Genomic DNA, 27,261 nt, shown 5'->3' on the forward strand with positions numbered 1-27,261 from the left:
CCGTACAATCAGCGTCCCTCGATCGTACTTCCGATGTCCCGATCTCTTTACGGATGATCTTCAAATCGTTGGAATGCAGCATCTTTCAACGCGGTTGTCCACTCGGGTTGCAACCGAGGACGGTTGCAAATGGGAAACCATGACAAACTGTATTCATTCCCGTAGTTCTATTCAAACGTTTCGCCGAATGTTGACACAGGAAATAGCGACGGAGGAGATTTTTCAATTCCCATCAACCCCTCTCGGGTCACACTTCACCGAAATGTTATTTCCTCATCCATTGCACCGTGATCGTGGCCCATTGTTTTGCGTAGTTTTTTCTCTCGTTGAAAGCGCAACAACAACCAAAAAAAACGGCAGCTTCCTGTATGTCGCCGCCGCCGTCGCATTGAAAACCGAGTCCCCGAGGATTGACCCATTCGATCCACACTGTGCCCAACAACAATATCACTGTCAATAATCGCTTTATGATCATTTCCTGTTTGCGCTCACTTTCTCCGGGCTTGCGGTCCGGCGGCGGACATCGTTAACACGAAAGGACATGCGACCGGACCATTAGTTCCGCCCGGGGCTTGCTCGGGGCTACCTACCTTTTGGTAACCGGAGCAGCAGACAAGAGGGCCCGATTCCGCATCAGCTATTCGCCTCAGCGGTGCTGGTCAAGCGTGGAATCGAATCGATTGTGTCCTCTCCGAGTCCCCCGAGCCTTCCTAATCCTATTCGGTTTCGGCACGGTTAATTACGGTTTCCGGGTACGTCCGGTCGGCTTTGGTCAAGCGGCGGAGCAGAGAAGGCGAGGACAATGTAGCGCTCCGGCTACTTGCGTTCGCCCATCCGGGGACGGGCGCACAAGATGCTAATCCTGAATAATGAAATTTAAGGACACTCGTGCACGGCGAAGAAACATTAAGCGTCCTTTAAGAACACCTAAGACCGTGGTCCCACAAAGCCGTGGTGGCGGAGTGTGTGGGACGAGCTGCCATTGACTCCGAGCCGGTCGGAGGTGGCCCTTCAGAGTGAGTCGAGTGATGCTGATTTCTGCTTTCGAGCATTTATTGTCATCTTCGATCAAAGAAATTGTGTGACCCCCGAGAAGTGTGACCGAAGGCGGGCTTCGGTCTTCGTCGGCTTAGCACACTCTGAACCAATATTTGCGGCTCTCGCACCTTTGCGCAGGGCAACAAGAAGCTGCTGTGTGTTTGTTGCCAATTGTGAGAAGATCGTTGAGATGCAAATCCGAAGACCGAGAAAGGGAGGCTTTTCAATGCAGCTTCCTGGAAGCGATCGCCACAGACGGGTGGCAGCGACTCCTCTTCAAAGGCTTTCCTGGTAAGTATATGTTATCTGAAAGTGTAGCTTGCCACCATTTTGTTTCTCTCTTCGTTCCGCAGGGTCCGTCGAATGCACCGTCCAGTGAATAATTTGTCATAAGCATTAATCTTTATCATCCGACGGCCACTTTCACCTGCTGCTGCTGACTCGTTAGCCGGATGGGCTGGCGCAAAAAGTACAGATGGCGCGTCATAAAAATTGCAGCACATTCCGTGCACAAAATATACAAATCACGTTAACACCTCGAGCGACGACTGCTCCAGCGGCCACTTTTGGGCCAGGCCTCAGCAGCATGGGCCCATTATTTATGCCCGAGGGCCAGAAGATGCACCGGACCGACTGTGCGCCTGGCCGCCCGTTCGCTTTAAGTGCCATAAACAGCCGCAGCATAATGATGTGTGAATTGCGTTCGCAGTTTGGTGCCGGCCTGCCAGCCGCGGCTCGGTTCCGTTGGGCAAATGTGTTCCGATCACGTCATCTCGCAGGGTGCGTACAAAGTGATGGCGCGAGTTTGCCTGCCCATCACTTCTGGCTTCGGCGCCGCACCGGCCGACGACAAATAAATATTTGGTCTGGCTTGTTAGAAAGTTGACGGCGGCCAGCCGTCACACGACCAACCGGCCCGCGAAGAACACAACCCGAAGCGAGAACCTGTTCGCCGCGGGGCCCTTAGATTGGTAATTTTCGTTCAACAAGTGCCCGAAATGCTCATTAGAGATCCTTCGGTCCAGGCGAGCCCAGCGGGCTTTCGTCGGCTTTTAAATGGAGCAGCATCCGCGAACGCGACACTGTTTCAGGCCGTGGCCGTGCGGGATGCTGCTCTACATTTTACTTTTAATGAGATAAATAATGTTTGGGGTCTCGCGCCCGATTGAACGTCGTGTTAAGTGCGGCCGCTTGATAGTATCACCACGAGCGCACCAAACGTACTCGCGTTGGTTGCGTTGGTTAATAAACAAATTCGCTCCCGGGGCGATTTGGGGCGTTTGGGTAAATATTTGCCGTAGCACCGCACATAATTTGCACGTTCCCGCCTTGCCGTAGCTCCGTTGGGCGAGCCGGGAATTAGCGAAAGCATCGCCCGACCCGAGTGGAATGAAGATGATAAATAATTTAACGGCGTGCCAGTTCGCTCGTTAGAAGAACACCTCGTCCGGCCAGCCGGCTGCTCCTGTCATGTTCGTGCGCGCGCACCGATCGCGATCGTCAGGCTCGCGGTTGATTAATGATCGAATTTTTAAATTAGGTTGCCCGCAGCCCGCGTTAGAATATCACATTTCAGAAGTTGTAACTGTCAGCAGCAACAGGATCTCGTTTCAGCTGCGAAAAGTGATGTCTTGTTTGCCAAACACTCACACGCACCCTTTAATGGTTATGACCCGAAACAGGATCATTCTGCTGGCGATCACTTATCTGTTGTTTTGTTATCGTACAATCACGTGAGCCGTGCCGTGTGGCGCTTTCTCGAATTGCGTTTCGTGAAGTGAGTAAACGCTCGAGGTACTGATTAATCTTGTTACCAATGGTAGAAATTTCGAGAAAAAATTATATTCAATTCTGTGTTTTTGGAGATTTTTACCTCAAAAGGATCCTTTTACTTTGTTTTGAGCTTTAATTGCTGGGCAAGCATTTTGACCATTCCGTGCCAGTGGCAGCTGCTTGTTATACGGCAGCCCCTGGCACGGCACCCGCCAAAGCCGGAGCATCGTTCTGTGAAACGATCTTCCCGACGACGCCGTTCGTAGCGCGGCATTCAAATCACGTTTAATGAGCACCAAACAGGCGGCGGCGGCCTCTTCGGTATAATTTGGAGCTCTGTTGAGGTTATCGATTAACACTTCATGCCAGGCACCGAAAGAGGGAACCCTTCGAACCGCCCCAGTCATTATGAAGGAAAAATACAAACACTTTTCCTGTATCTCCGTGAGCGACGGATTAGGCGCAGGTTGCGCCGAAGGGCAACCTTCAAACCTGCCGAACAAAGGTGAGGCCGACCCCGACGGGGAAAAAAGCGGTTGCGAGGTCCTTTTTTCCTGATCCGCAGGCACTCGCCGCGTGTATGATTGTTTATTCAAATCATTATCAAAATTATTGGGTTTAGGAAGAAAACGAGGGCGCACAAGGTGCGATTCCCTAAGACGCGCACGATTTGGTTGATGAGGTGTTTGCTTTCGCACGCCACATCCTTTCCGGTCCCGGGTGAGCCAGCATCAGGTGGGGGGCGAATCGAAAAGCTTCCCCAGGAGTCGTGGCCGGGTAGCTGTTTTTGATTCGACGTTAGTTGCAGAATCCGCCACATTTCGATGTGCCCTCGGCTGTCGGAGTAAGATTTCAAAATTGGCAACAACCTACACACGCAAAGAAACCCATCATTTCGAAGGCGCTCGCTGTCTGTCGAAGTGTAAAAAGTTGTTGGTTATTATGTGTTTACTTGGGAACTAGTTCCAACGTTCGCTGGGCGGATGGCGGATACTGCCTCCCGTCAGAGCAGATTCTTCCGATTTGATTAAAAAGCAAAAGTGAGAATCTTCGCACGTCCGGCGCGCTGAGTGCACTTCTTCGTGCGGTCACAATGATTACCGGGTCCGGGCGCGGATCCTTCGTGACGACAGGCAGGTCCGGGCCCAAGCCCGGGCCCACACCAGATTTCTGTACCATAATCAGCCGACCGGCTCGGTGCGGCGCACACTGATAATTTGAAATTGTTTGTTGGGTTTGGTAGTTTGGCGCTCCGATTGGGACCGTCCGTCTTTACGGGTCGCATCATAATCATAAAGTACATAGTGTGGTGGACAATCAGCAGCCTTATGCACACCAGCCCAATGCGGCGTGAAACGAAATGACCGACAAAGGGCCGTTTCAAACGGGCTTTCCAGCATTTAATGGCGATGGTGGCGAATCCCGGACTTTCGGGCCGGTCGGTGACTGATAAATGTTAATGCATCCCGGCACGCAGGCTCGCAGGCCACTCGCGAACCGGGCAGGTGCAGATACGGGCGGCGACCGAGGCGTTTGGAAGGCAATAAAATCTTACGGCCCCATGTAAATCACCGCCGAACGAGACCACGACGCCGGCACCAATTAGATGTAATTGTTATCGATTTTTCTCACTCGGGCCGGGAGCGGATAATTTGTTAGATTATGTCCGTGCGTGTCCACCCGCCGGCCGGCCGGACGGGGACACTTTGAATTTTAATTAGCCGCCCATTGGCACCGCGCGCCGCGCCCAAGACTTTTGACCTTTCCCGTCGGCCGGTTGAGCCGATCGCGATCGGTTTTAATGTTCCGAGATTGGCACTTTCGGTGTCCGTTGGCCATTTCAATCCACCGCCGCCACCGTCCGTTCGACGGTGTCAGGCGAGGAATTTGCACCGCAGACGGACAGATGGCGCATGCCAGGGCAAACGTTGGGACCGAACGCAAAGCGATCGAACGATGCGTTAGAACCACCTTTTCGGGAACGGAAGATGAATGAAATTCGACGAGGTTCGGGTTTTCGAGCGCTTAATTAGGCATCGGTTGGAACGTGCTGTGGCCGTGGCATGATTGGCAAAATATTGGGATGTTAAGAAAATTGATTTGATTTTTATTTTCAGCGCCAAAAATGCGCCAATATTTTTTGCACACTTCGCACCGCGATAAAGGTGATATTAAAAGGAAAACGAAATGTGGTTTGATGCACCATCAATTTGGTAAAATGCTTTTAGTCGGCACCATCGTTCGTCCGATTGGCACGGCACAGCCCTGGATCGAGACGATCGTCTATCGTGCATTCGGAGTTTTGTTCAATTATTTTTTTCCCCTAAACGAGACTCAATTTATCTTTCGGCACCCGCCCGCCTGGCAATGTTCTAAGTACCGGTGCCATGTTTGCACAGCCAAACTCGCTACAATCATTAATCAAGCGCCGAGAAAATAAACAATGCTCCGTACCAGCCAAATCACAGGCTATCGCTCCGGTTCCCGGTCCTAGGGTCCAGCGTGCCCTTCAATTTTTTTTTACGATTTCAACTGCTCACGGCAGGTAGCAAGGTGCGATTAGCTGCAAAATGGTCACTCCGGGAAACCGGGATCCGGGAAGAAGGAAGGAAGTGCAGCCGATGGCTGGTGATGATGCCGCCAGACGCGCAGGATGCAGCTTTAGCAGCGGCATTTATTTACCGACCTAATTTATGATCTTCGCACTCGCACCGACGATGTTGCAGCCCGCCGTGGTCCGCAAAAGCAAACAGCCTTAATCGGAGGCGCCCGGCACCACCTCCGGATGGTTGATGTTTGATTTAGAAATAGCGCACCGGAAACTCGGCCAGAGCGGCTCGGTCGGAACAAGGGCACGGGAAGGGGCACTGTCTGGCGCCCGTTGCAAAAGCCAAGCCAGACGGGCCACATAAAAAGGTCCTAGTACGATCCTCGATGATTGTAGACTTAAGATCAGCTTCGTTTTGATGTATTATTTGTTCTAAAATAAACGATTGTTTTAGGAAAAGATAAAGTTTTGAGGATAAATTACCTCAACACTCTGTGTAACGATCGTATCGCAACGTTCATTACACATCCTTAAAATGATACGTTTACGGGACAATTTGTGCATCACCTTCGCCCAAATTACTATCATAAACATTGCCCGGTGGTCCGCATACGAATCCGCGAATTAACACCTAATTCATTTATGCTCAACAGCATGCGTACCGATACACTTGCCCCTCACTTGCTAACTGCTTATCTCGGGACGAAAAGGATAACGATTATCGATACGCTCCGAACGCGTGGAAAGCAAATTTCGTTCGCCGATCGTTCGCGTTTGTGTGGCTTTTGGATTCGCAACTCCGTCCGTGACTTGGCACTGACAGCCCTGCAATCTCGCGATCTCCGCCACAAAGATACATGATTTGGCTGTCTTATCGTTGACGGTAGCCGGTCTTGAATATTTTGTTACCCAAGTACCGCGAAACGAGCCCAGTACTACGGGCTTAATTGCTATCCACGAGCGGCGCAGGCTTTCGTAATCCAAACTCGATCCTTCCTTGAGATCGTAGCCCGCTTTTTTTGTTTTTGGTGGCCCCCTTGAGACGTGTTATTATTCGGTTCAACGAATTTGCGATTTGGCCAACCAACGACAGGCAGCGTCCATTGTTGCGTCTTCCTCCAAGCGACCGCCATCTGGAGGACCTCGGGCTTGGGTGCGCTTGGACTGATGGGTAAATTGCAAATTCGGCGGCTCGGGCGCGCAGTTATTTGCACATGTGGCCGATAGGCGTTCCGGGAGCCTTCCGCCACGATAATTAGCATCGGTACGCTGCCGCCGATTTGTGCGGTCTCGCCAAACACTAAGCATCGGCCAACTGGTGCTTCCTTTCGGTAGCCCCCCTCGGTGGTCGTGCGAAACTCGCGAACTCGGGTGCCACGATCAGGATGCGGACGTGATCCGTTTGCTATCGCGCTCGGCAGAGAAACCTCCTAACGCAGAACGCGCCAATCGCCGCTTTTGGGCTGTCGATCGATCGCCAATTACCCGGTAGCTGATGGCAAGATGGCACCGCAATTTATGGGGGGCTTTTGTCTGCTTTACTTCTTACATTAGGCAGCAAATTGATAAGGAACCGGTCGATCAAAATTCCGGTGCGGCTCGCACGATCCCGCAAATGAGACCGTGTATGGGCGGCAATTTTCGGTACACTTTCGAGGGCCATAAAATAAATAAAACTCAACGGGAGCCTTTTTCTTCGAGGCTTCAATTATCAAACGCGACCGACGTGCGATCTTCCAGCGCGTCCCCGTTGCCGGTAAGCGATGTTTATAAATTCAAATATTAAAATTATACACCTTCAGTGGTGTAACCGGTGTCCGCGGTTTTTTCTTTCTTCTCGCTGGCGTTGTTTAAATATAAAATTAAACGCCGGTGACGCGGTGACCATCTTCCTCCCTGCTCGGCTGGGAATAACAATTTCAATGAGTCTAATGCCTCCGGCGCGGAGGCCGGCTCGCGTCCGCTGGCGGTGACTTTGTTTGTTTTTGCATCGAAATTATAGGGTCCCGGGCGCGGTGACGATGCCACGACGTTAGATGCACCGGGCCCGGGTTGTTTCCGGGGACACCGAACCTGACGAAATTTGCGCTTGGTGAAGTGATTTAATGTGTCTCAGGTTGGCACGATGTCTCTTACGCGCCAAGGCAAGACGATGGGTTCCCGGGTATGATTATTTGGTGCATCGGTGCTTGCGCCCAGGCGGTGTATATGTTAATAATGTCGCCTTCCGCCGGCCACTCGGCGCGTTGGAAAATTACCGGGCCCAAATGGCCGAGCAAGATGTGCGAATGTTGGCCAAACAAAAGGGGCGATCATAAAATATTCACATACTTAAGGACACGGAACGGTTGCCGCGAAGAACGCATCCGTAACCGGGTCCGGGTGATCGTTTGATGGATATTTACTTTTGTGTAATAATTGCGTTTCCAGCAGCCCGAGGCCTGAGACTGTGTAATTATGGGGGAAACAGGTATCACCTTGCCAAACAGGTATTAATTGTTACTAATTGCGAACAGAAAACATGAAAGCAATATAAATTGAATTCTGCCCTCCGAATGTAGCAACTTATCGGAAAAGTTTAACTCACCAACCTTTGCTGAATGATCTAAATTATTATCCTTCGCGCTTCGAGGATACGGAGAATGTTTAAAAATCTTTACAAAACGCAAACCAAGGGCCAAGGTGTTGCCACACTTCATTTTTTCAACATAAAATTAATGTTTTGTTTGTTGAAATTATTTTTACCGGCACCATTATTATCCGACAAGCGCCTGGCGGCGGTGATTAATGCTCGAAGCTGGGCCGGCCCCTTAGTTTGGGAAGACCAAAAAAGGGCCAAGTATCGCAAATGACCCCTCGAGTCGGTACGCCCACCAACATTATGCCGCAGCACTAGATACTAGATTCGTCGTAGGCAGCGATCAGGCGGCACAGAATCCGGCACAGACTCTAGCGGGCCCTAGAATAGACGATCGACGTTTAAGCAACTAATTAGCACCGGACCGGTCAGAAAAGGATCGATCCTCTTCCCTCCAGTGCCGATCCAAGCCTAGGGCAACCTGTTGCCGCCGGCGCCGTTGCCGCCGGGGACCGAAGATCAAACACAGCAATGTGTTAAATTATAGGCCTGGGCGCGCTGGCGGCAACCTTCAGGGCTGACCAAAACACGACCTGCGCCCGGCCGACCGACAAGATTCTGCTTAAGATTTTGACACCTGCTTACGGGCCTAATGATACGGATTTTCGTCCCATCCATCGGCCCTGATCGCTGACCCCCGGAGGACGGTCTGATCTTCTGCGCGGTGCGCAACGCTCGATGGTGTTGTTGTTTGCTATCACTGGTCAAGGATCGCCGAGCGGCATGTCTCTTTGGCAGGCCCTGTCCTTTTCGGTTGTTGATGCCGCATTCGTACACAGGGCGTTATTTGGCACATTTCAATCGACTCTCCCGATAAATTGTTTGACCGCTGGCCGGGCTGGCTGGATTTGTGGGCCGCAACATTGTTGCCGCTGCCGGTGTTGAGGTTTGAGGACCGCAGTCCGGCCAGGCGACTTATCAAGGGACGAGATTTTAATTGCACTCGACGGGTCGGCCATTTGCATTGGCAGCGTTGGTCTTCTCGGTTCTCATCATTTCGCAGCCTGGTTTCCTTTAAAAGGTGATCGTTTTTTGCACTTGAATAGGAAGTGCAACAAATTATGTGCCGAAGGGAAATTAACATAACTCTGAGTGAACGGAGAAATCGTTTAAAAATTCAAGAAAATGCAAACAAAAGGTAGGCGCCATCGTTGCAATTCCACTTTGCGTAACATGTTTATTTAAATGATGGCCTACTGAGTTCAACAAACATCGCTGCTCCGAACACTGCGAGGCACCGCGCGTGGTTGGCGTTTTATGGCTTCACCTGTCATAAATCCATCATCCGACCGATCTGGCCTACTTAATTTGGTAGCAAGAAGGCAGAAAAAAAAACCGAACCGCTACTGTGAACTCACTTAGCCCGGGGGGGACCGAATGAGCAATCCTTGGGCAGGAAAAACAAACAAAACTTGAAATTCAAAATAACGAAATCCACCTTCCACAGCCTCCTCGATGATGTTGCAAAGGTGATGCAAATGTTGCGCCAAGGGCGTTGTGTAGAGATGCTGGCAGGACACTGAGATTCATGCCAAAGGACAATTTGCTGCTCCATGCTGATGGGGACACATTAAAAACCGAAGCAAAAACAACACAACATAAAACATATTTTAAAAAAAAGTGTAAAAGGACCAAGCAAAACACACACTCCGGGTCCGGGTGGGAAGACAAATCATTCCGGGTGCGCCCAGCCCACGAGAGAGTCCACGCGAGCCGCGCGATTCCACCGAACGGGTGCCCCCAACGTCATCGCGATGAAATATCGCGCCGCCATCACGCTGTGCGGTGCTCGATGACAAAATCTGTTGTGCAAATAAAGGACCGCGAGCGGGCAGACGACAGGCCGGACAGGCGGGTGCCGGTGGAACCGGTGGTCAGAAAAAAACCCAAAATGCATTCATGCACCTCCCGAGGCGAATGGTGGCGGTTCGCACGCGCGTTGAAAAACGCGCCCCGGGAAAAGAACGGAAAACTACCCCGCAATTAAGAAGCCAAACGCTGGCGCGCGCGCGCGCGGTCGGACACAAGAAGCGCTGGGTGTAACCCCAAAGTGTCCGCACGACGTGTCGCGTTTGCTGCCCGCCGGTGTCTCCCAAGACACCGGAGCCGCTGCACCACCGGAACGGCGTGAATGCTAATGCTTGCCGCGCCACGGTTTGCGCCGGGCGTTTGCAAATTTGATTTTATGTGCATTCCGGCGCGATCCTCGTCGCCGACCGACGTCGTCCGCTTTCTGCGTCCCGGATGGGCGGACCGTTGACAAAAAGTCAGATCAGAACAGATTGCCAAATAATCGAAAGAACCGACGGTGAAGAAGAAAAAATGGTGGCCAGCCGCCGGTCAGTAAGATGGGCCAAAGGAACGCCAAAGAAACGCTGCCCGCTGCAAAGAATAATGGAAAGTTATGTAGATGCATAATTGGCTGTTCGTCTTCGGGACCCCCGAAGGACACTTGGCCGGGATGCAGCGGGGGGAAAAAAAACGGCCGACCCAAAGACGCGGACCCGTTGATCCTCTCTTCTTGGCGCGCGCTGCACAGTGGAGCAGATTTTAATTTTTATCGCCCGCCGGTGGACCTCTGTCCTGTCTCCTGAGGTCTCTCACGGTCTGCCATTCTGAGGTTTTTGGCATTGCGACCCGGGCGGACAGCAGGCGCTGGCTGCCTGCCAGGGACGGCTTGAGATGCCGGGTTCGCCGCCTGTGCACCGTACAAATATTTGATTAATATCGGCCCCCCTATTCTGGGGCCCATCTCTCGCTGTGTTACGTTTCTACCCTGCCACCGGCAATCAAGTGCGACGAATCCGCCGAGTAATGCAATTTGCAACTAAATCAAGAGCAACCCGAACGCTTCTAACGCTTCTCGATCGCCGCGCTTAGATTGCCATTATTGGATGGCACACGGACACGAACGGGCTTCAAATTCCGGTCCGGCCGTTTATCGCCGTGCCGAGCATAGCATATAGCGTGCATAATAAATCATTGCTTTGCGCGAGTGATTGATTGCGCGCCCGCTCGATGCAGCTGCCCGGTGTTTGATGCGCGTTTGAGAGTTTGTCAAAATTAGATTCTCCACTGCAGGTGGAATAATTTAGAATTTGTTTGCAAAGCATCAATTTCAACTCGCGGTGGCCCGCCAAACGCGCAACGCGTTTGGCGGATGAAGCAATAATTATTTAATCGAACGGCTTGAGTCGCGAAAGTGGCGCAATTTTTCATCATTTCTGAATTTAATCAACCACCGGGTGCTAAAGAATGAGTAGAATGTGGATGAAATGTAGCCAATATTACGGCCAACGGGAGTACCATTAATTTTGAGTGAGCAATATTTTGACTACGTTTAAGAAAGAAAATGCTCCCAAATTGGCCCCCAAAGCACGGTAGGTGGATAGACATGGGACACTTCAAGATGCTGGGCGTTGATCTGATTTTGCGTTGACTCCCTGCACGCAGCTAAAAGATGCGCCCCAAGCTCCAGTTTTTTTTCGGGCGTCCTTAAAACCCCGAACGTGAGGAAGAATGGCAAAGAAAAAAATATAAATTTATTTACTCAACTAACTCAATCTGGCCACAATGCCCAGAAGCCCGGAGCAAAGGCCGACCGATGGGGCCGCCGTTCGAAGTGCAGTTAAAAAGATGAACGGGGGCAAGCATTTGCATAATAATAAGATAGCAGTTTCATTGCACATTGCGCGTTTTGTGCAGCCCGGTGCATCGAAGTGCAGATTTGGAAGACGTGCGATAGTCGCGCGATGGCCGCGTGCATTTGTTTGCCGTTTGCAGCCCAACCTCCGGTGAGGCCGGGCAGAGCGAATCAGTGACTCAGGGTACCGAGAAGTAATTTTTATAATTTTCCCAGTGGCGAGTGAAACGTGGCGACGTTTAAGCCGTCGGATTAATTGGGTATTTGATAGAGTCCCCCGTAAACCCGTTCATTATATGCCCGGCACATTGAGCGGAAAAGTTTGGTGGCCCGGTGTCCGCCAGGGGCCCTCCGGCAGTTTTGGCAGTTCATTTTCAGTCCGTAGTAAAAAATTGCCCCGAAGGCATCCGTGGCCACGGCGCTATCATTACACCGATGTCACCTTCGCCGGTGGTGATCGCGTTGGTGATGGCGTTTTACGACCGTTCCGGCGGCCGCTCCCAAAAAGGCGTCGAAATGAGCAGCTTCCAGCAACCGTTCGCCGAAAGGTGCGAGTTATCGACCGCGTGTGTTTTTCGGTTCTCCGTAGCCGAGTCCTTGGGTGCGGTTTGGGAATGTTTGGTGTCCTGCCGGGCTGTGTGGCATCGCCGAGGCAACCTGCCATTAGTGTGGGCCGCTCGGCCCACAGATTTATAATCAATAGGATGAGTTGGTGCTTTTTCGTAGATTATGTTTTCCCCCGGACCGGACTGTCGGACCCATTCGTCGGCGTTCCGGTAGGATCATAATTCATCAACTTGTTACGTCCTTACTTTGGGCGCACACCTTACGATGCGTGTGCCGCCGTTGGCCGTATTTCAATCAAGATTTTTAACGAGAATTCGCCCATTGTTTGTCGGCATCAGCTGCTGCTGCAGTGTGTGGGACCTATGAGTTGTGCCTTGCTGATGATCATTAGGCACGATCGTGATGTTCCTCTCGATCTTAGGGCCAATTATCCATCACGCGTCGCGTTCCATTTGTGTTCGTATCGAATGCTTCACGTTTTACACATTATAAAACGCAACGCTGATACAATTATCAAATAATTATGTCGCCTTCGGAAATCAGATGCCCGTACGTGCGCCCGTCTCGGTTTCAGTTTCGCTGCGCGCCCTCGGGCGCACTATAAAAAGTGAATAACCTTTCGATTTCGAGATGCACTTTGAATGTGCACCCAAAAAGTGCTGATTGCACTCGATTAATGCAAACCGTGTGCATCGGAACGCCGCACACGGGGACCGGCCTCAACGTGCATCCTTTAGCTGTCGCGTCGCCGAAAAGTGGTCCAAAACAGAAATAACTGTTGTTTGATTGCTTTTATTTTTTTTCAGGGGCGATTAAACAATTACTCTGTCGAACGTCGGACGTCGAAAACCACATAAACCCGTGGCCGGCAGCGGTGTTGGAGCGAGTGAAATCATAATTACATAAGTTGTCTTGCCATCGCAACCCTCCGGCGGGAGCCACTTTTTGGTGGGGAGAACCGAGAACCGAGCCGTCCGAGGCCATCCATCCACTTTGCGGTGAAAGTGCCTAAAGTATTGTACGGCGTGCGTTTTGGGTTTTATTTTCACAATGCTGACCACTGTGTAAGGACGAACCAATCTGGCCATCGAACCTGGCCCGTACCCGACGGGGCCCACGATCAGTTGATACGGTCATCGGCTTGTGCCACGTGCAAAACTTTTTCAATTTTTAGCCCGTCACATTCGTAGACTTGCGGCGAATTCCTCCGGTCCTTTTGCAGGTGTACCCGCGTTCGGGGCCTGCCATTTGGAGCAGCATGATTTGAAGTAATCTCGGGGAAGTTTCGTCTCGGGGCAACTGGACCGGTCGTCGGCTGGATGCTGCTGCTGCTGCTAACCTGCTGATCTTCCAGAGTGTTCGCTTCGCAACGTTAAATTGACTTTCATTGAGTACGAAATCTTGATATGCATCCACCAGGCTCGGGGCCGCCGGACACGACACGCTGCTGCCCCGCCGTTTTGAAGCCCTTGAAGATCCACCCGGCTTTCCCACGGATTTGAGGAATTTTCGGGACCCGCTGCGAGCGTTGACTTTTTTGTGATGGCCTTCGCAAACTTTTCGCTTAATCGCTACACTTGGATGGGCATTTGAATCGGCTGCCAGAGAGAGAGAGCCAGGACGCCGTGTTCTAACCGAAAGCGAAATACCTGCCAAACCACCACAGGAAACAGGTGGATTTTCGGGCAGGGCATCAAGGGATGACCGGAACGGATTTCGAGCGAGGACGGAGAGCAAAGGTTGCCAAATCATAACCTACATAGCTAGAAATTACACGCCTAATGACCGATCATTATGCCACGGGGTTGGGTGTGTGGAGCCCGGGTGCCGATGTCCTACGGTTTTATTTACCGAGAGCCCCAGAGAGCTGCTGGCCGCTGATGATTCCCCTCGCACGGTAAGAGTTTTAAAAATGAAAGTCACATTTGGAAGGTGAATAAAAAAAACGGGTGTTGGGTCATTGGCAGAATGTTCACCGTTTGCATGAAGATGAGCAAACGTGCTTGATGCAGTCCATCGCATCATGAGCTTAATGAGATTTATTTTCTCCACCGAGTTATTACGGCTTTGTCTTGAATTGAGGTCTCTTGCATGGTGTAATTTGTAATTCGATCGTGGTTTCGGGCGCGTGGAAAAGGACTTCATTATGCCGCGATTTTCTGCCCAATCTCCTTTTATTATTTTCGTACGTTTTATGATACTTTTTTAGAATAAAAAAACGTATAAGTTTTACATCCCTGAGTGGTCTGTAAAATCGAAATTGAAATTGAAAAACTCCCTGAACACAATTTTTGCACCGTCGTGCGCTGCGATTCAGAATCGATGAAACGAATCGCTCACTTCATCGAGTCGACGAAACAGGCAGCGGTCTTAACACATACTACTGCACCGGGCATTTGACAGCTCTCAGCTGTCAGACGGCGGCTCGGGAAGAAAATCTGTTTCTCGCAACATTTGCATTTGCCGTGATAAAAACAGGCTGCGCGTGTGCTGTGTTTTCGTGTGTCCTGTTTGTTTCCGGTAGGATAATCGTGACGGACGGAGCGTAGGACAATGAGCCGTGCTCGTCGTCAGGGAATAACGCTGGCAAAGATGTGTTAAGTTGTACAACACGAGCCCCAGTTCGGTGATCGTGGTCCGCGGTGCATGCGGTGCACGCGGTGCATTCATCGTGCGTCCTTGCGTGGTTCCGTGGGGCGGTCACACTGCAAAGGGGGCCCGCTTCCCAATGGTTTCGTCCGTGTAGTTTCGGCGTTTTCGTCCGGCGATCCATCGCGCATCGGATCGCTTCTCCGAGGTGACCGTGATAGCAATACAACAAGGTATGACCACATGTTTTTCTGCCCATTCGTGGAGTTAGGATAGGGCAGGATTTGTTTTTGTCAATCTGCCCAACACTTGCGCAATGTTTCGCTCCGCGTCCCCGCGGGTTAATGGGGCAATGTGTCAGGGAATATCTGTCCCGTGCATTGTCCTGGCCACGATCCCGTGCTAATGATTACCATTTTGCTCTGTTATCAGCAGCATGACCGTTCGCTGAACGTGATAACGAACGGACGAAAAAGCTATGATGGCTGTGATAGTACGTTAACACAGGGAAGGAAGCAAAGCATCAATATTACGAACCTCAGAACGGGGAATCGTGGAACATCGCAACGTGTATCCGATCTGCGCCACCTCGCGAACACACACGGCCCAATGTCACAGGCAGTGGAGAGCGCCGGCAGCGAGAAGATTCCCAACTGCTCGAAACCGTTCGAGTGCTCTGAATGCAACAAACTGTTCCGCCAGCTCAGTACGCTGACCAACCACATGAAGATCCACACCGGCGAGAAGCCTTACAAGTGCACTATTTGTGCGAAGGAGTTCCGCCAAACGACCACGCTGTCCAATCACCTGAAGATTCACACCGGTACGTACGTACGGCTCAGCGTGTCCTTCTGTTTCCTTTCGATCACTTCTAACAATCCATTCACGCACGGTTCTCCCGATCGCAGGTGAAAAGCCGTTCAATTGCAACTTCTGTGGCAAACAGTTCCGGCAGCTGAGCACCTTGTCGAACCACCAGAAGATCCACACCGGCGAGAAGCCGTTCGAGTGCTCGGTGTGCGGCAAACAGTTCCGCCAGTCCAGCACGCTCAACAGTCATATCAGGATCCACTCGGATGATAAGTTTTGTAAGTACACGCACGCTCCTATTGTTTCATTTTACTGTTGGCGGAGCACAGCGCATGGTGCCACTACCTATTGAGAATTTTAATTATCATTTCGTTGGGAAATGAACCAAAAATTTGAGAGTTTTTTTTGTTCACTCCAACCATATTTGTACGGGAATTGAGGGTTCAATTGGGGAACTTTGTACAACAAACGCACATTCCCTGCCTAGTGACCACAGCTTCTCTCTACCCTCCTTCCCGTCTAGACAACATTGACCTGATCGGTTCCTAACCTCTGTCTTTAAGGCATAAAACCCTTCAAATGCAGCATCTGTCCCAAGGAATTTCGTCAGACGACGACACTCTCGAATCACATTAAAATTCACACAGGTAAGGCTCATAACCTGACTCTCCCGATGGCCCGGGTGGCCATCGATCTTTATCGTCGCATTGCACGGGCGATAACACATTCTTGTTTGTTGTTTTTTTGTGTGCCTCGTGTGTGTGGGGGCCTTCACACCCGGCCGGTCCGCAGGTGAAAAGCCGTACGCCTGCACGTACTGCGGCAAAATGTTCCGCCAGACGGGAACGCTTTCCAATCATCTGAAAATTCACACCGGCGAAAAACCGTTCGAATGCTCGGTGTGCGGCAAACAGTTCCGCCAGTCCAGTACCTTGAACAGCCACATACGTATCCATGCGGACGATAAATATTGTAAGTTGCTGGCACCCCTTAAACACCCGCGGCCCCGATGGTCCGGATGGTTTTGTTTCATTTAATTCGTTGTCAAATTAGTCAAATTCTTGATTTGTTCAACTACTTTACCTTGTTTGTCGATAATTTGTTCATTACGGTTGTCCACGATCGTCTCTTCTTTATCGCCCATCACAAACAAAGGTAAACCTTCGAGCCCCCCAACCATTAGCACAACGGTCACCGGTGGACTCAACATAAAGGTTGAGGACATCAAACCATTTTACGCGCTGATCTAAACCGGGTGGATGGTAAAATACAATCAGTGTCGTCGTCGCCGGGACCCGTGAATTCATCTTCAGTCTCTTCTTCACCCGTGTTGATCAAGTTCAGCTGTCACCGCGCGATCGTGCGGCGGGAAGAAGACCGTCGCCGACCGTAGACCGAGCGGCAGATACGGGAGCTTACCGTTTAATAAATTGTTGCAATTTAAGTTATAATAACTTTATCGGTCCACTGCGCCCCGCATCGCGCAAACCGCAACCGTGCAACCGGTCGCGAAAGTCCGGCTTTTCTCGATCGTCGCGAAACACGAGATCGGTAGGAGGCGCCTGCGTGCGAGCTGCGAGACGGTTCTTCTTCTGCGACGATATTCGCCTGCAGGTTTTAGCCAAACCACCATTTGGGGCGTTGGGGAGTTGACTTTGTTTTATATATTTGTTTTGTAAAGGTAGGAAAGAGAGCAATTTCATAATTTATTACCGTTAATATCCGTGTCGATTGCCGATCGGCGTTCGGTGTGTAGAGCTTTTGGCGAGGCTCCGCTCGAGCTTGATTCATGTTATTTATTTTTGATTACTAAAATTGACGTCTTGTTTTGCCACGGCCTCTCTGGCGCGGCTTTTGCGCAAAGCGCACGCGGAATCGCGGAGCACTATAAACACAACGCGCAAGATGGAGCTTACTTGGAACGAGTAAATGGTATTGCAAAGTGCACAGAACCGGGCGCGCGATCCTCCTATAACTGTGCTGTAGTTTCTTATTCATCCGTTAGCGTAAATGTGAATGTAGGGATCTTGTAGGGGGCTCGATGTTGCGACTGGCCAGCCCAGCAAATGTGTACAGGAAGGTAGAATAAATGAAAGGAAAGTGATCGATCGGTGAGGGTCGATCTGTGACTGATAACGAATGAAAGTCCGCGCTATGCGTCTCTTTGTCGAACTGGTACCGGAACGCAGTAACCTTTGGTCCCTGTCATGTACTTTAGCTGTCAAACTTTCGATATGATACGAGGTAAACCTACTTCAATGGACGATACCGACAATGTGGCCGAAGTCTATGTAAAACTAACCCAAAACCACATCGGAGTGCAGGCGAAAGGATGTTCCGTTACAGGGCCATAGCTAACCGATACAGGTGCGTGCGGTATAAATTGTGTAATTACACGACAAACGGCAAATGAGTTATGTAGCAAACTGATGTGATGCACAGAATCATTATGTAATAAAATGTGACAAAAGATGTAATCTGTTCCAAACGGACATGCCATGCTGTATGCTTTGAGTCTGCTGATTTGGTCTCGGGTCCAATCGCATTAGAGTTAGTGGCTCGTGTTGCACACACGTCTCGTCTTATCATCTGCCAGACATTAGCATATTCATTAGGCTCACGTGAAATCCGAAAGATAAAGATAGCAGAAGGCTCGTGATCCTCGATCGTAAACACTGATGAAAGCTAATTTCACACATGAATAGCTTTTAATAGGGGTACGAAACCTATCACGGTCCGTATCTGATCCACGTTTGATGTTACACGGTTCTTAAGCGGAGTGATGGTCCCAAAGACATACGACGGTTAGAATGGTTTGCTGCTCGAGCAAAGAGAGACTATCGTTCGAGGAATCAATCAGAGGTGGAAAAGAAAAACAACTAGCGTCCCGGTGTCTATTGTTCTTTTGTTGAGCCCGTCCGTAAGCTCCGAGAATTTGAGACGTGCTGACCAACGCAAGGACGCACTGGTTATCGCCGGCAGCTGGCACGGGAATCGGGCCAGCCACAGTGTCGGCTGTCGTAACGTGCGGCCAGCCGTCGTGGTGTCCATTAGCCGGCAGCGATCCTAAGACAAAGGCCCTGTGTCTGCCGTGAAAGCAGCAGGAGTATTTGCAAGCAAAAATAAACATACCCCACAAAAAAAACGCATGCCACCAGACACAAAGGCAGAAGGGACCGAGTGCGTCCGCTTATCTTAATCCTTCATCTACTCCCCCCGGAGCAGGGCCGGACGCCGGGGAACGGACCATCCCAATATCGGTAAGTGATGTCACTCCGAAGATTCCGTGATCGTCGGAGCATCTTTCCGTTTTCTGTTTCCTTCTAGAGCCTTTTATGTGCCCATCCAACACCCAAAATTTCGCCATACTGTGCAAGAGAGATCGGGATCGCTGATTAGACTTTATTCGGTGCAAGTCGGTCGACCGTGAGCCTTCTTGCTGGGACTGGACCGCGTGTGTTTGCTTTTGCTTCTCCCCGGCGGGGAAGTGGTAACATATCCAAATATTTAATAAATATCTTCATTACAATGGCGACCCAAAGGACACAGCCCCGAGAGGCCAGGTGACAGACGAACGGCCATCATTGGGTCGCTTTATGCTGCGTTTCGTGCGTGTGAGAGAAGAGGACGTGCTCGGGACGAATCGGTCCCGTCGTGCACTGCAGGTCCATGTGCTGCCAAATCCTGGGAATCCTTTTTTCCCGCTGTTGTTTCCCTGAGGCACACACGTTTGATGACTTCCTTCGCATGGGTCTCTTCGGGAGTGTGTAATGGTCGTGGTCCGGAGGCGACCCAACATAAATCGACTCAATTCATCACGTGAGACGTGGAGCGACAACTACCGCGTCGTCGTGCGTCCTCTGTCGCCCGATGGCCGGAGCAAATGTAAGGCGACGTGTAATTGTATTTATTAGATTGCTCTTTGTAACAGGATGCCCCCGATCGCTGTGCGTGTCGTTTCGGGCCTGCCTACTGCGTACCGTACAAGGATAATCCCAGCGTAGCGGGGAGGGCACGGCCAGCGGACACCTCGCACCTCCCGGCGTGCGCCGGCGTGGGTCGCTGTGGGCGCTGTTTTGTGGTACGACACAAAACCGACCAAACAATGGACCGATGTCTGATCCCGGTCAGCAGCCGGGATCCTGGCTTTTCTCCGAAGGCAGGATACGAGTGCGCGGGCTGCACCGTGGCCTGCGTCCTGCGAGAAGTCATGTGTGAAACGAAGAAATTAGCTGCAAACAGCAAATCCCTGCGTCATCATCCCACGGCCACAACTTCTCTCTCTCTGTCTCTCCTGGTTACGATCGCCCGCGTGGAATCGTACGGTGCCACAGGTCCTTGCGTGTGCGGTCTTTTGTTATGCACACGACACGATACCATTTGCCAGGGGTCGACCCCGGGCCCCGCGAGGGGTTCTCTGCTTTCTTTGGCGTAGTGTCTTAAGATTGCACCCCCGACACCCGTGGGCGATTGTTTGATTTTGTTCGAGCGTACTACCACCGCCGTGTGGCCGCAGCCTGTGCAGGCACCGTACCGTGATGAAGTGGTGAGCCAAGAATAATTCAATTCAATTTGCACTGCCCTTGTCCCTGGGGCTCCTTGGGAGTGCTCGCTAGGGATTGTTACGGCTTGTTACGACCTCAGATCACGGTGAGAATTTGGTGGCAGCTGCTGATGGCAACAGGACCGGTGCCGGTAAACCTAATAAGTGCTGAGCCTCTTCGCTTCGCTTACGGAACGCTCCGGTTAGTTTCTAAGGATGATGATTCCTGCTTTTCTAAGCGACCTATTGAGCCGAAAATTATTACTCAATTTGTTTGCTTAATACGATAAAAGTTGAAGTGTATTTACGATTAATCTGTGCCCTTTTTGTGGAACACCAAAATAAGTACAATAATTAATCCGATCGATTGCACTCTTAATTCCTTTCCCCATCAGAAAGAAGATCACTAATGAAGGCTGCAAGTTTGGGGCCTCAGTGCAGCGGGCAGAACTTTCACCGTGAAACGGGATATTTTGTAAACAACCACAGTGTCTGGCCGCTCCTTTAAGCGATTGCGGCCATTTAAATTAGGTCAATCAATCCATCCATCAGCCCATATCGTTTAAGTTAATGCAATCCCATAAGCTATCCCCGAGCGGGCACGGCTCGAATTACAATGCCCCGTAACTAATTGGGGAGGGCGAACGGTTCACCGTTCTGCGTGACCGTTCTGTGGGTTACCGGTGTCCCGTACGACGCTTACTCTCCGGTGAATCTCTGAAGGCGATCGTGGCTTTTTTGGGTGCAAAGCAAGAACCAACCTGAGCCAAAAATTGGCCAATCATTCCACCGGCGGCCATCTCCACGTCCGGATCAACGGATTCACGAGCGGAACTTTGGAAAATTCGAAGGCTCATCGAGTTAATGAGAGGTGTGCATGGGTTGTTCCCGTGGTAATGCACATGGTCAGCACCGCCGTATCAAAAAAGGAGTCGTGTCCACCGTGTAATGGGGCGTCGGGAGTGAGCTTCCTGCGGCGGGATCGGGATTAAGCGTTCGTGGCGGCGGCCCTTCACACAGCTGCGAGCCTCTCTCGAAGGATTCCTATCCATTTAATGCACCGTTGCGTAATATGACGAAGTCCCGTTACGGCGAAGACGCGCACCGGCACGCATTCGCTCGCCAAATGATGGCAGCTCGTGATTTCCGCCCCAAAACCGCTCCGCTCCCGACGAAGGATAAAGCTTGGCCCAACCGTGGCACATGGACAGATCAAAAGCCGATGGACTCCCCGGCCACTCCAGAGGGCTTAATCATGAAAGCAAACACTCGCGCACATGGTCACGCGCCTGGAGACGCCCCGCCGATGGGGCTCGAGGAGGGATTATTAATATATACTCGGCCAACGCGCACGGCACGCTGATGATCCTTTTTCGATCGAACTGGCGGGCCCGCGTCTACCATCTGGCTCGCGGAGGTCCACCCGGCCGGGTCGATAATTGACGTAACAGGTTTACCGGGACCGCCCGTCGGTTGATCGACGGTTTTTGGCATTCACGGCACGGCGGGCGCATATGCACCCGCCAGCATCGTCCGGTGCGCTGCTTTAGTTGGGCGAGAAAGCAAAGGGCACCCACCTGGGCCGGGGGTCCCTCGGCGGTGGCGGTGGTGCAAAGTGCATCGCACGAGTGCGAGTGGCATTGCAATCAGTCTGAATAGGTTCCGATAATATCGATTGATCGATCAAAATCATTCACGTGAGTGGCCCGCGAAGCAAATTACTGAGAAGGTGCCCACTGCCCCGAAGAAAAGGGAATCGCAAAATTCAATTCTTTTTATGTGATTTTTTCGTTACATCATCCACGAAATTATGGTTTCTGTGAGCGAAAAAGTGAGCGACCGAAGCGACCTTTCCGACGGGCCCTTGGGTCCGACTGATTTGAAACAGTTAACGAGACGTTTGAACGTCATAAAGCAGACGGTCGGGACGAATGCGCTGCCCTTCTCCGTTTGCAAAGCTCCACCAAACACGCTTCCAAATGTTTGCGAATTGTTTGCGCTGCGCTGTATTGTGATTTTTGGCAAAAGAAAAACGCTGCAAACATCAGCTCACTTCCTGGTTCGGTGTCAAAACGGAAACGAGTTCCGCCCTTATTTTCTTTCTCTCTCGAAGAAAGTCATCCAAGCCTCTCGAATCCTGTCGGTCGCATTGTTGGCCCATCGGATTGTGGCGACCGTACAAGAAAAATTGATTCATTTTGTCACCTTAAATCGAAACTTCCTGCCGGCAGCGTTTTCCGCATCCGGACACCGGACAAACCGTAGCCTCCGAATGGGATTGCCGTGGGATTGTTATGTTTCAATTTTGAGCGAGAAAATAAACACACAAAAGCTGGGTGCGGGTCCCCTAGGCAGGGCCTCTAGACCTGCCCGGAAAAGGGTCCGCCGTACGTGACGGGCTGTCTCGATCGGTCGAGGCACTTCCGGTGCCAACGGCAGGCCGGATTGGCTAATTTCTGCCAATTTCCTGTTTCTGATTTCGGATCAATGAGGTTCTTGGGATGCTATTTTGAGCGTTAACGAAAGCAATGACTCGCTTAAGGCCTTACGATCGTCCATCGGGAGGGCAAATGTTTGTTTAGGTTGAGGGCTGAGGTCCCTCCCGGGAGGTCCTCCGGGTTTCCGGATCAACGGGGCCATCCGTGGCGTGTGGAAAGGTTGATCGATCTATTTCGTGCAGATTGGATCGCACGGATTGAAGCCGAGTATGTTTGCCAAGTGCTCCGTGTTGTGTGATGATAAAGTAAAGTGCAACAATATATAAGTTCAATATCTTTGCTTCGATTGATTGTTGTTTCACCTACGAAAGGCAGGTTTATTGACGGCTTAGGATCTTCTTTTCTGCTTCAAATGTGTCCGACACAAAGTCGCTGCAGCAAAAGTAGGCCAAGAATGTGATCATCTGCTATGTTTCATATGATCATGTTCGCAATCTCCGAAACGATCCTTTTTTGTATCTTGGCCACCGGCGAAGTGAAAGTCCTTCCACACGGTCGGGTGGTAGTTGAAATCCGAAACCGAAACCCCTTTTTCGTGTCGGCCACACGCTTGAACGGGCCAATGTTTATCCCGGTGGGTCCGCAGATCGAACAGTTCGCACGGATCCTTGCAGATCCTCCGCCACCCGAGCGGAACCGATTAGCCGAGTAGTTGCCTACTGAAGTAGCTCCGGCCGCTCCGGTGGCCACTTACAAATTGATGAGCCTGAAAAGCACATGTTTGCGGCTTTGTGCAGGCTGCCCATCCGGGACCGTTCGATTTGGCGGGCTTTGTTTTACTTCAAATTGAGTTCAAGAAAGCGTCCCTAGCGAACGATCGGAGCTTTGAAATCGAACACCGTTGGGCCGTTGGGCGCGGCTGGCCGAGCAAACAGTGAGGCTAGTGTCCACCACTCCCGGGGCGGTGGTGGTGGTAATCCTTTGGCAGCTGGAGGTGCCTCCAAGAGAGCCGGTGGCATTCCAGGGACCAAAATCAACACGCCGACACTGCGGCACTTAGACCCTGGCCGGACCCGAATCGGTCCGAAAGAAAACATTCCACCAAAGTCGAGCGTCTGCCTTGTTTGGGCTGCCCTTTCCTGACTCCCGGCCCGCTGCCCGCGCACGGCCCGGTTGTTGTTTCCATCCTTCTTCTGTCGACTGTCATATCAAATATTATTTATTTATTCAATTTAGAATTCCGCTATCGGCTTTCCGGGGGCCCGGTGGCCCGGTTTGAAGTGACTGTTTTTGCCGCTCGGTCGGTCCACACTCTGTCGCCGCGGTGCTGGGTGTTCTTTAATGGTGTTCCAGTGGACAACAGCGGCTTCCGACACGGTGTCCAGATTGGTGGTTAACTGTTTTTTTCTTCTCTCCTCGGTTCTCTGTGGAGTTGCCGCCGTCCGGCCCGGCCGCAGTTTCCATATCTAGTCGTAATTTCTCGGGAGATGAACCAACAAAACGGTGTCGGCGGGTAAGTTTGCTTTCCTTTTTCGGTTGAGTGATGCTGCCGCGTTTTGAAATGTAAATGCGCGCCTCTGGTCTCAACCAAGAATGGCCATTGGCGGGAACAACAGGTGATGAGGAATTTCCTAAACACCTTCAAGCGCAGCCCGAACTAGAATTATTGCCACCTTGACTGTGGTGCTGGGGTTCCACGATCCTGGATGGAGTGACCAAAGAACTATTCTGGTCTTAAATTTGCGATTCATTTTTTGTTCGTTTTAAGCAACAGAATGGTTCATAATTATTTATAACGGAGGTTTTCGCCCCAAACATCCATAAACATACGACAAACATCATCGCTGGGCAAAAAATGGAATATTTATGATATTAACCGGCGGGTATCCTATTTTATTTATTAAGAAAAAAAGATTTTATTTATTATAATAGTTATGGCACAACGTGCACGAAGCGTGCAGTAAATTTATACAGAATTTTTCGGTTCATAATTCATAATCTCCGCCGACGGCTGTCCTGGCCATCCTGAGCAAAACGGAGCTTCGCCTCGCTTATTTATGCATTCCGGTGATAATTCGATTGCGGTGGCCGGTTCTTTGCATCGATTGTGACCGCCACGGAGAGAGATAGAGAGAAAGAGAGTGTATAAATCGTTCGAAGTGGTGCACCGGCCTCGGTGACAGACTCCGGGTGAAGTTGATTTAATACATTTATTCGTTGTCCCCGGTGTTTGCGCAGGATGCAGGCTGAAAAGATGTTATCCTTCGGAGGCGATGTTCTCAAGTTAACGCCGAGTGACGCGCAGTTCAAAGTAAAAGAAAATCTTAGAAAAAAGGATAATGCATGCAGTCCCTACTCCGGGCAGCACGATCTCTAGCGCGATCGCGCGGTCCCCGAAAACGAGATCGAAACAATTATATTTACGACCGCTTAAGGTTCGATTTACCCCTATAAATTTCCAATTAGGTCGGTTGATTTACAAGATGAGGTCCTTGCGCCGCAGGCTCACCCGGCTAGTCGCGTTAGTTTGTTGCTCCCGCTGAGGCTCCTTTGGGTCCTTGATATCGGGCGTATCGTTTTTTTATTCGTCCTATCGCCCATTAGGAGCCGGCGCATAAAAGGATAACATTTATTTAAACTTCAACCAAGTGCCGAAAACAACAGTTTATCGTTCTTTAAAATCAAGCTCAGAGCGCTTGGGAGGATGGTTCTTTTTCCGAGCTCGGCAAAGGGTAAGCGATCGAAGCGATAGATTGGGTGCACCCCGTGCATAGGTCCGAAAAAGGGGTTTCAATTTCACGCTGGAAATCGATCCCTTTCCAGATCGATTCGACGCTTATCTAATGGAGATGGCGTTCAGAGTGAGTTCACCTTTCTCCAGTTGCGACACTCGATCGTTAGGCGGTGAATGATATCCTTTTAAAAAGCGTGAACTGGCACGATCAGCTAGGCCTGCGAGGGCTTTGCGGGCTTTCGACGGTCGGTCAAGTGGGATGTCCAGCAGTGTTGGAGAAATATTTATAAAATATTAAGAGCGCTGCGAGCAGGTGTTTGACAGGATGCGAAAGAGTCATCCAAAGAGGTCGATCTCTTGCCTATTGGGCTCGCGCAAGTTGGTAACAGAGCATTGCGATACGAAAGACCAAAAGGTAAAAAGTCATTTATCGTAATAAACGTTAGGATTCGTCAATTGTTTATTGCTTTTTTTTGGTTGATCCTACCCAAACATAAAATCTAATCCTGAGCTCTTTCCATTGAATTGCACACAATGTTGTACGGCTTTCGTTTTCATCTTGTACACAACGGCTCCGAACGATCGCGTCGAGGATCAAAACCAAGCATTTTGAAGAAGATTTTTCATTCTCATTAATTTAAGTTTAACTACCATACTGCCCATTCCTTGTTGTAGTTTTCTTGTCCTTGATCGATTGCAGGTGAAACTTTGTTGATCTTGGTCAACCGCATCCGGGAACATTTCCAAAAACAGCCCGATCCAACATGGATTCGTAAATGGTTCTTTCTTCGGAACGTGCCTTATGAACAATGGTCGTCTTCGGTTTCGCTTCCGTTCAAGAGTGGCCCACCGTTCAGCACCTTGCCGGAATCCGCCTAGCGTCTTAAGACCCGTAGACTGATAACGATCAGAGAAATCGGTTTTGGTAAGAAAAGCCCAACCAAGCCCACGGTGATAGCCCCGTTTCTGCGCTGAACGATCGTGGGAGATCCCGTTCCCGGAGTGCCACCACTGCCATTGCGGTGGTGCCAGCGGTTGCCATTGTCCTTTCCGGAGCCGTTTTCGGGATTTCCTTCCCAGAGTCAGAGGCTCCTGCGGGCCCGAAAGTAGCCTCGGGGCGCACATCGTGAGCCATTCGAGCCATGCGACTCGTTTGGACTTTAGGCGCTGCTGAAAGAGAGAAGCCTCATCGAGCAGAGCAGCAAACGCTGCGCCTCTTCGGGGCCCATCAGTCATCGAGGGCCGGGTTAAAAAAGAAGGATCGCTGATCGAGTTTTTTCTCCTCCCGAAACAATGGTTGGTCCTATTTTTTGAAGGTTTTTTTTTTGCCCGGCTCTGTTCTTCTCGCAAACCCAGGCTCGCTCCACCGGACGGGCGGTCGGTCGGACGTGTGTTTGCGTTGTCTTTCGGTCTATTCCTTCGGGCCGTCGGTCCGTGCCCGTCGTTATCCTGCTCTCGGATCTTGATCCGTGCTCGTGTGTGCCTCACGGATGCGCTTTACCTATTGCTTGCCCAGATCCAGTTGCGCTGCACTGGCTTTTGTTTGCCGGGATCACGGGACTTCGTTGGGCTGCGGGAGTACTGACACCCTCTCGCTCTGTCTCCCGGCGGAACTGGCCGGGTGTGTTTGGTGGCAAAGAAAAGGTGGCCCACCGGGCGGGTGTAAAAGGTACCGAAAGGGATTCGGAAGGTTTTCGGAAGGCGTCCGTCCATCCATCCGGCACGCCGTGGGTTAAAGCTGGCAGGCTGGCTGGCGGTTGGCTATTCAAGCCGGTATGGTTATTGTGTAAATATTTCGATGTTGTTTTCAATCTACTTTAATTGAGAGATGAAATTGTTAATAAAACCAGATAAAAGGGCACAGTAAAGCAACTGGCAACTGGAAGCACCAACCTTAAGACGGGCTCTCGGGAGAGGAATGATCCTTGGCGGGCACTGTG

At 51.0% G+C, this 27,261-nt stretch overlaps 1 protein-coding gene across 4 annotated transcripts; it reads left to right on the forward strand.

Moving 5' to 3' along the window:
- Window positions 1-14,682: 14,682 nt before the first annotated feature.
- Window positions 14,683-18,066, forward strand: LOC131212070 (gastrula zinc finger protein XlCGF49.1-like). 4 transcript variants are annotated; one of them, XM_058205808.1, is made up of 6 exons: window positions 14,683-15,029; window positions 15,229-15,619; window positions 15,705-15,884; window positions 16,170-16,253; window positions 16,399-16,578; window positions 16,762-18,066. In XM_058205808.1, the coding sequence occupies exons 2-6, from the start codon at window positions 15,406-15,408 to the stop codon at window positions 16,854-16,856; spliced, it is 753 nt and encodes a 250-aa protein (XP_058061791.1). In that variant the 5' UTR covers window positions 14,683-15,029; window positions 15,229-15,405; the 3' UTR covers window positions 16,857-18,066. The 4 variants fall into 4 exon arrangements, 3 of the variants coding, with proteins under 3 accessions (XP_058061791.1, XP_058061783.1, XP_058061799.1); XM_058205800.1 differs by having other exon boundaries at window positions 15,232-15,619; XR_009156922.1 differs by lacking the exon at window positions 16,762-18,066 and having other exon boundaries at window positions 15,232-15,619; window positions 16,130-16,253; window positions 16,399-16,409.
- Window positions 18,067-27,261: the final 9,195 nt, after the last annotated feature.

The sequence above is a fragment of the Anopheles bellator genome, chromosome 1 (assembly GCF_943735745.2).
Source record: "Anopheles bellator chromosome 1, idAnoBellAS_SP24_06.2, whole genome shotgun sequence".
NCBI classification, from domain to species: Eukaryota; Metazoa; Arthropoda; class Insecta; order Diptera; family Culicidae; genus Anopheles; species Anopheles bellator.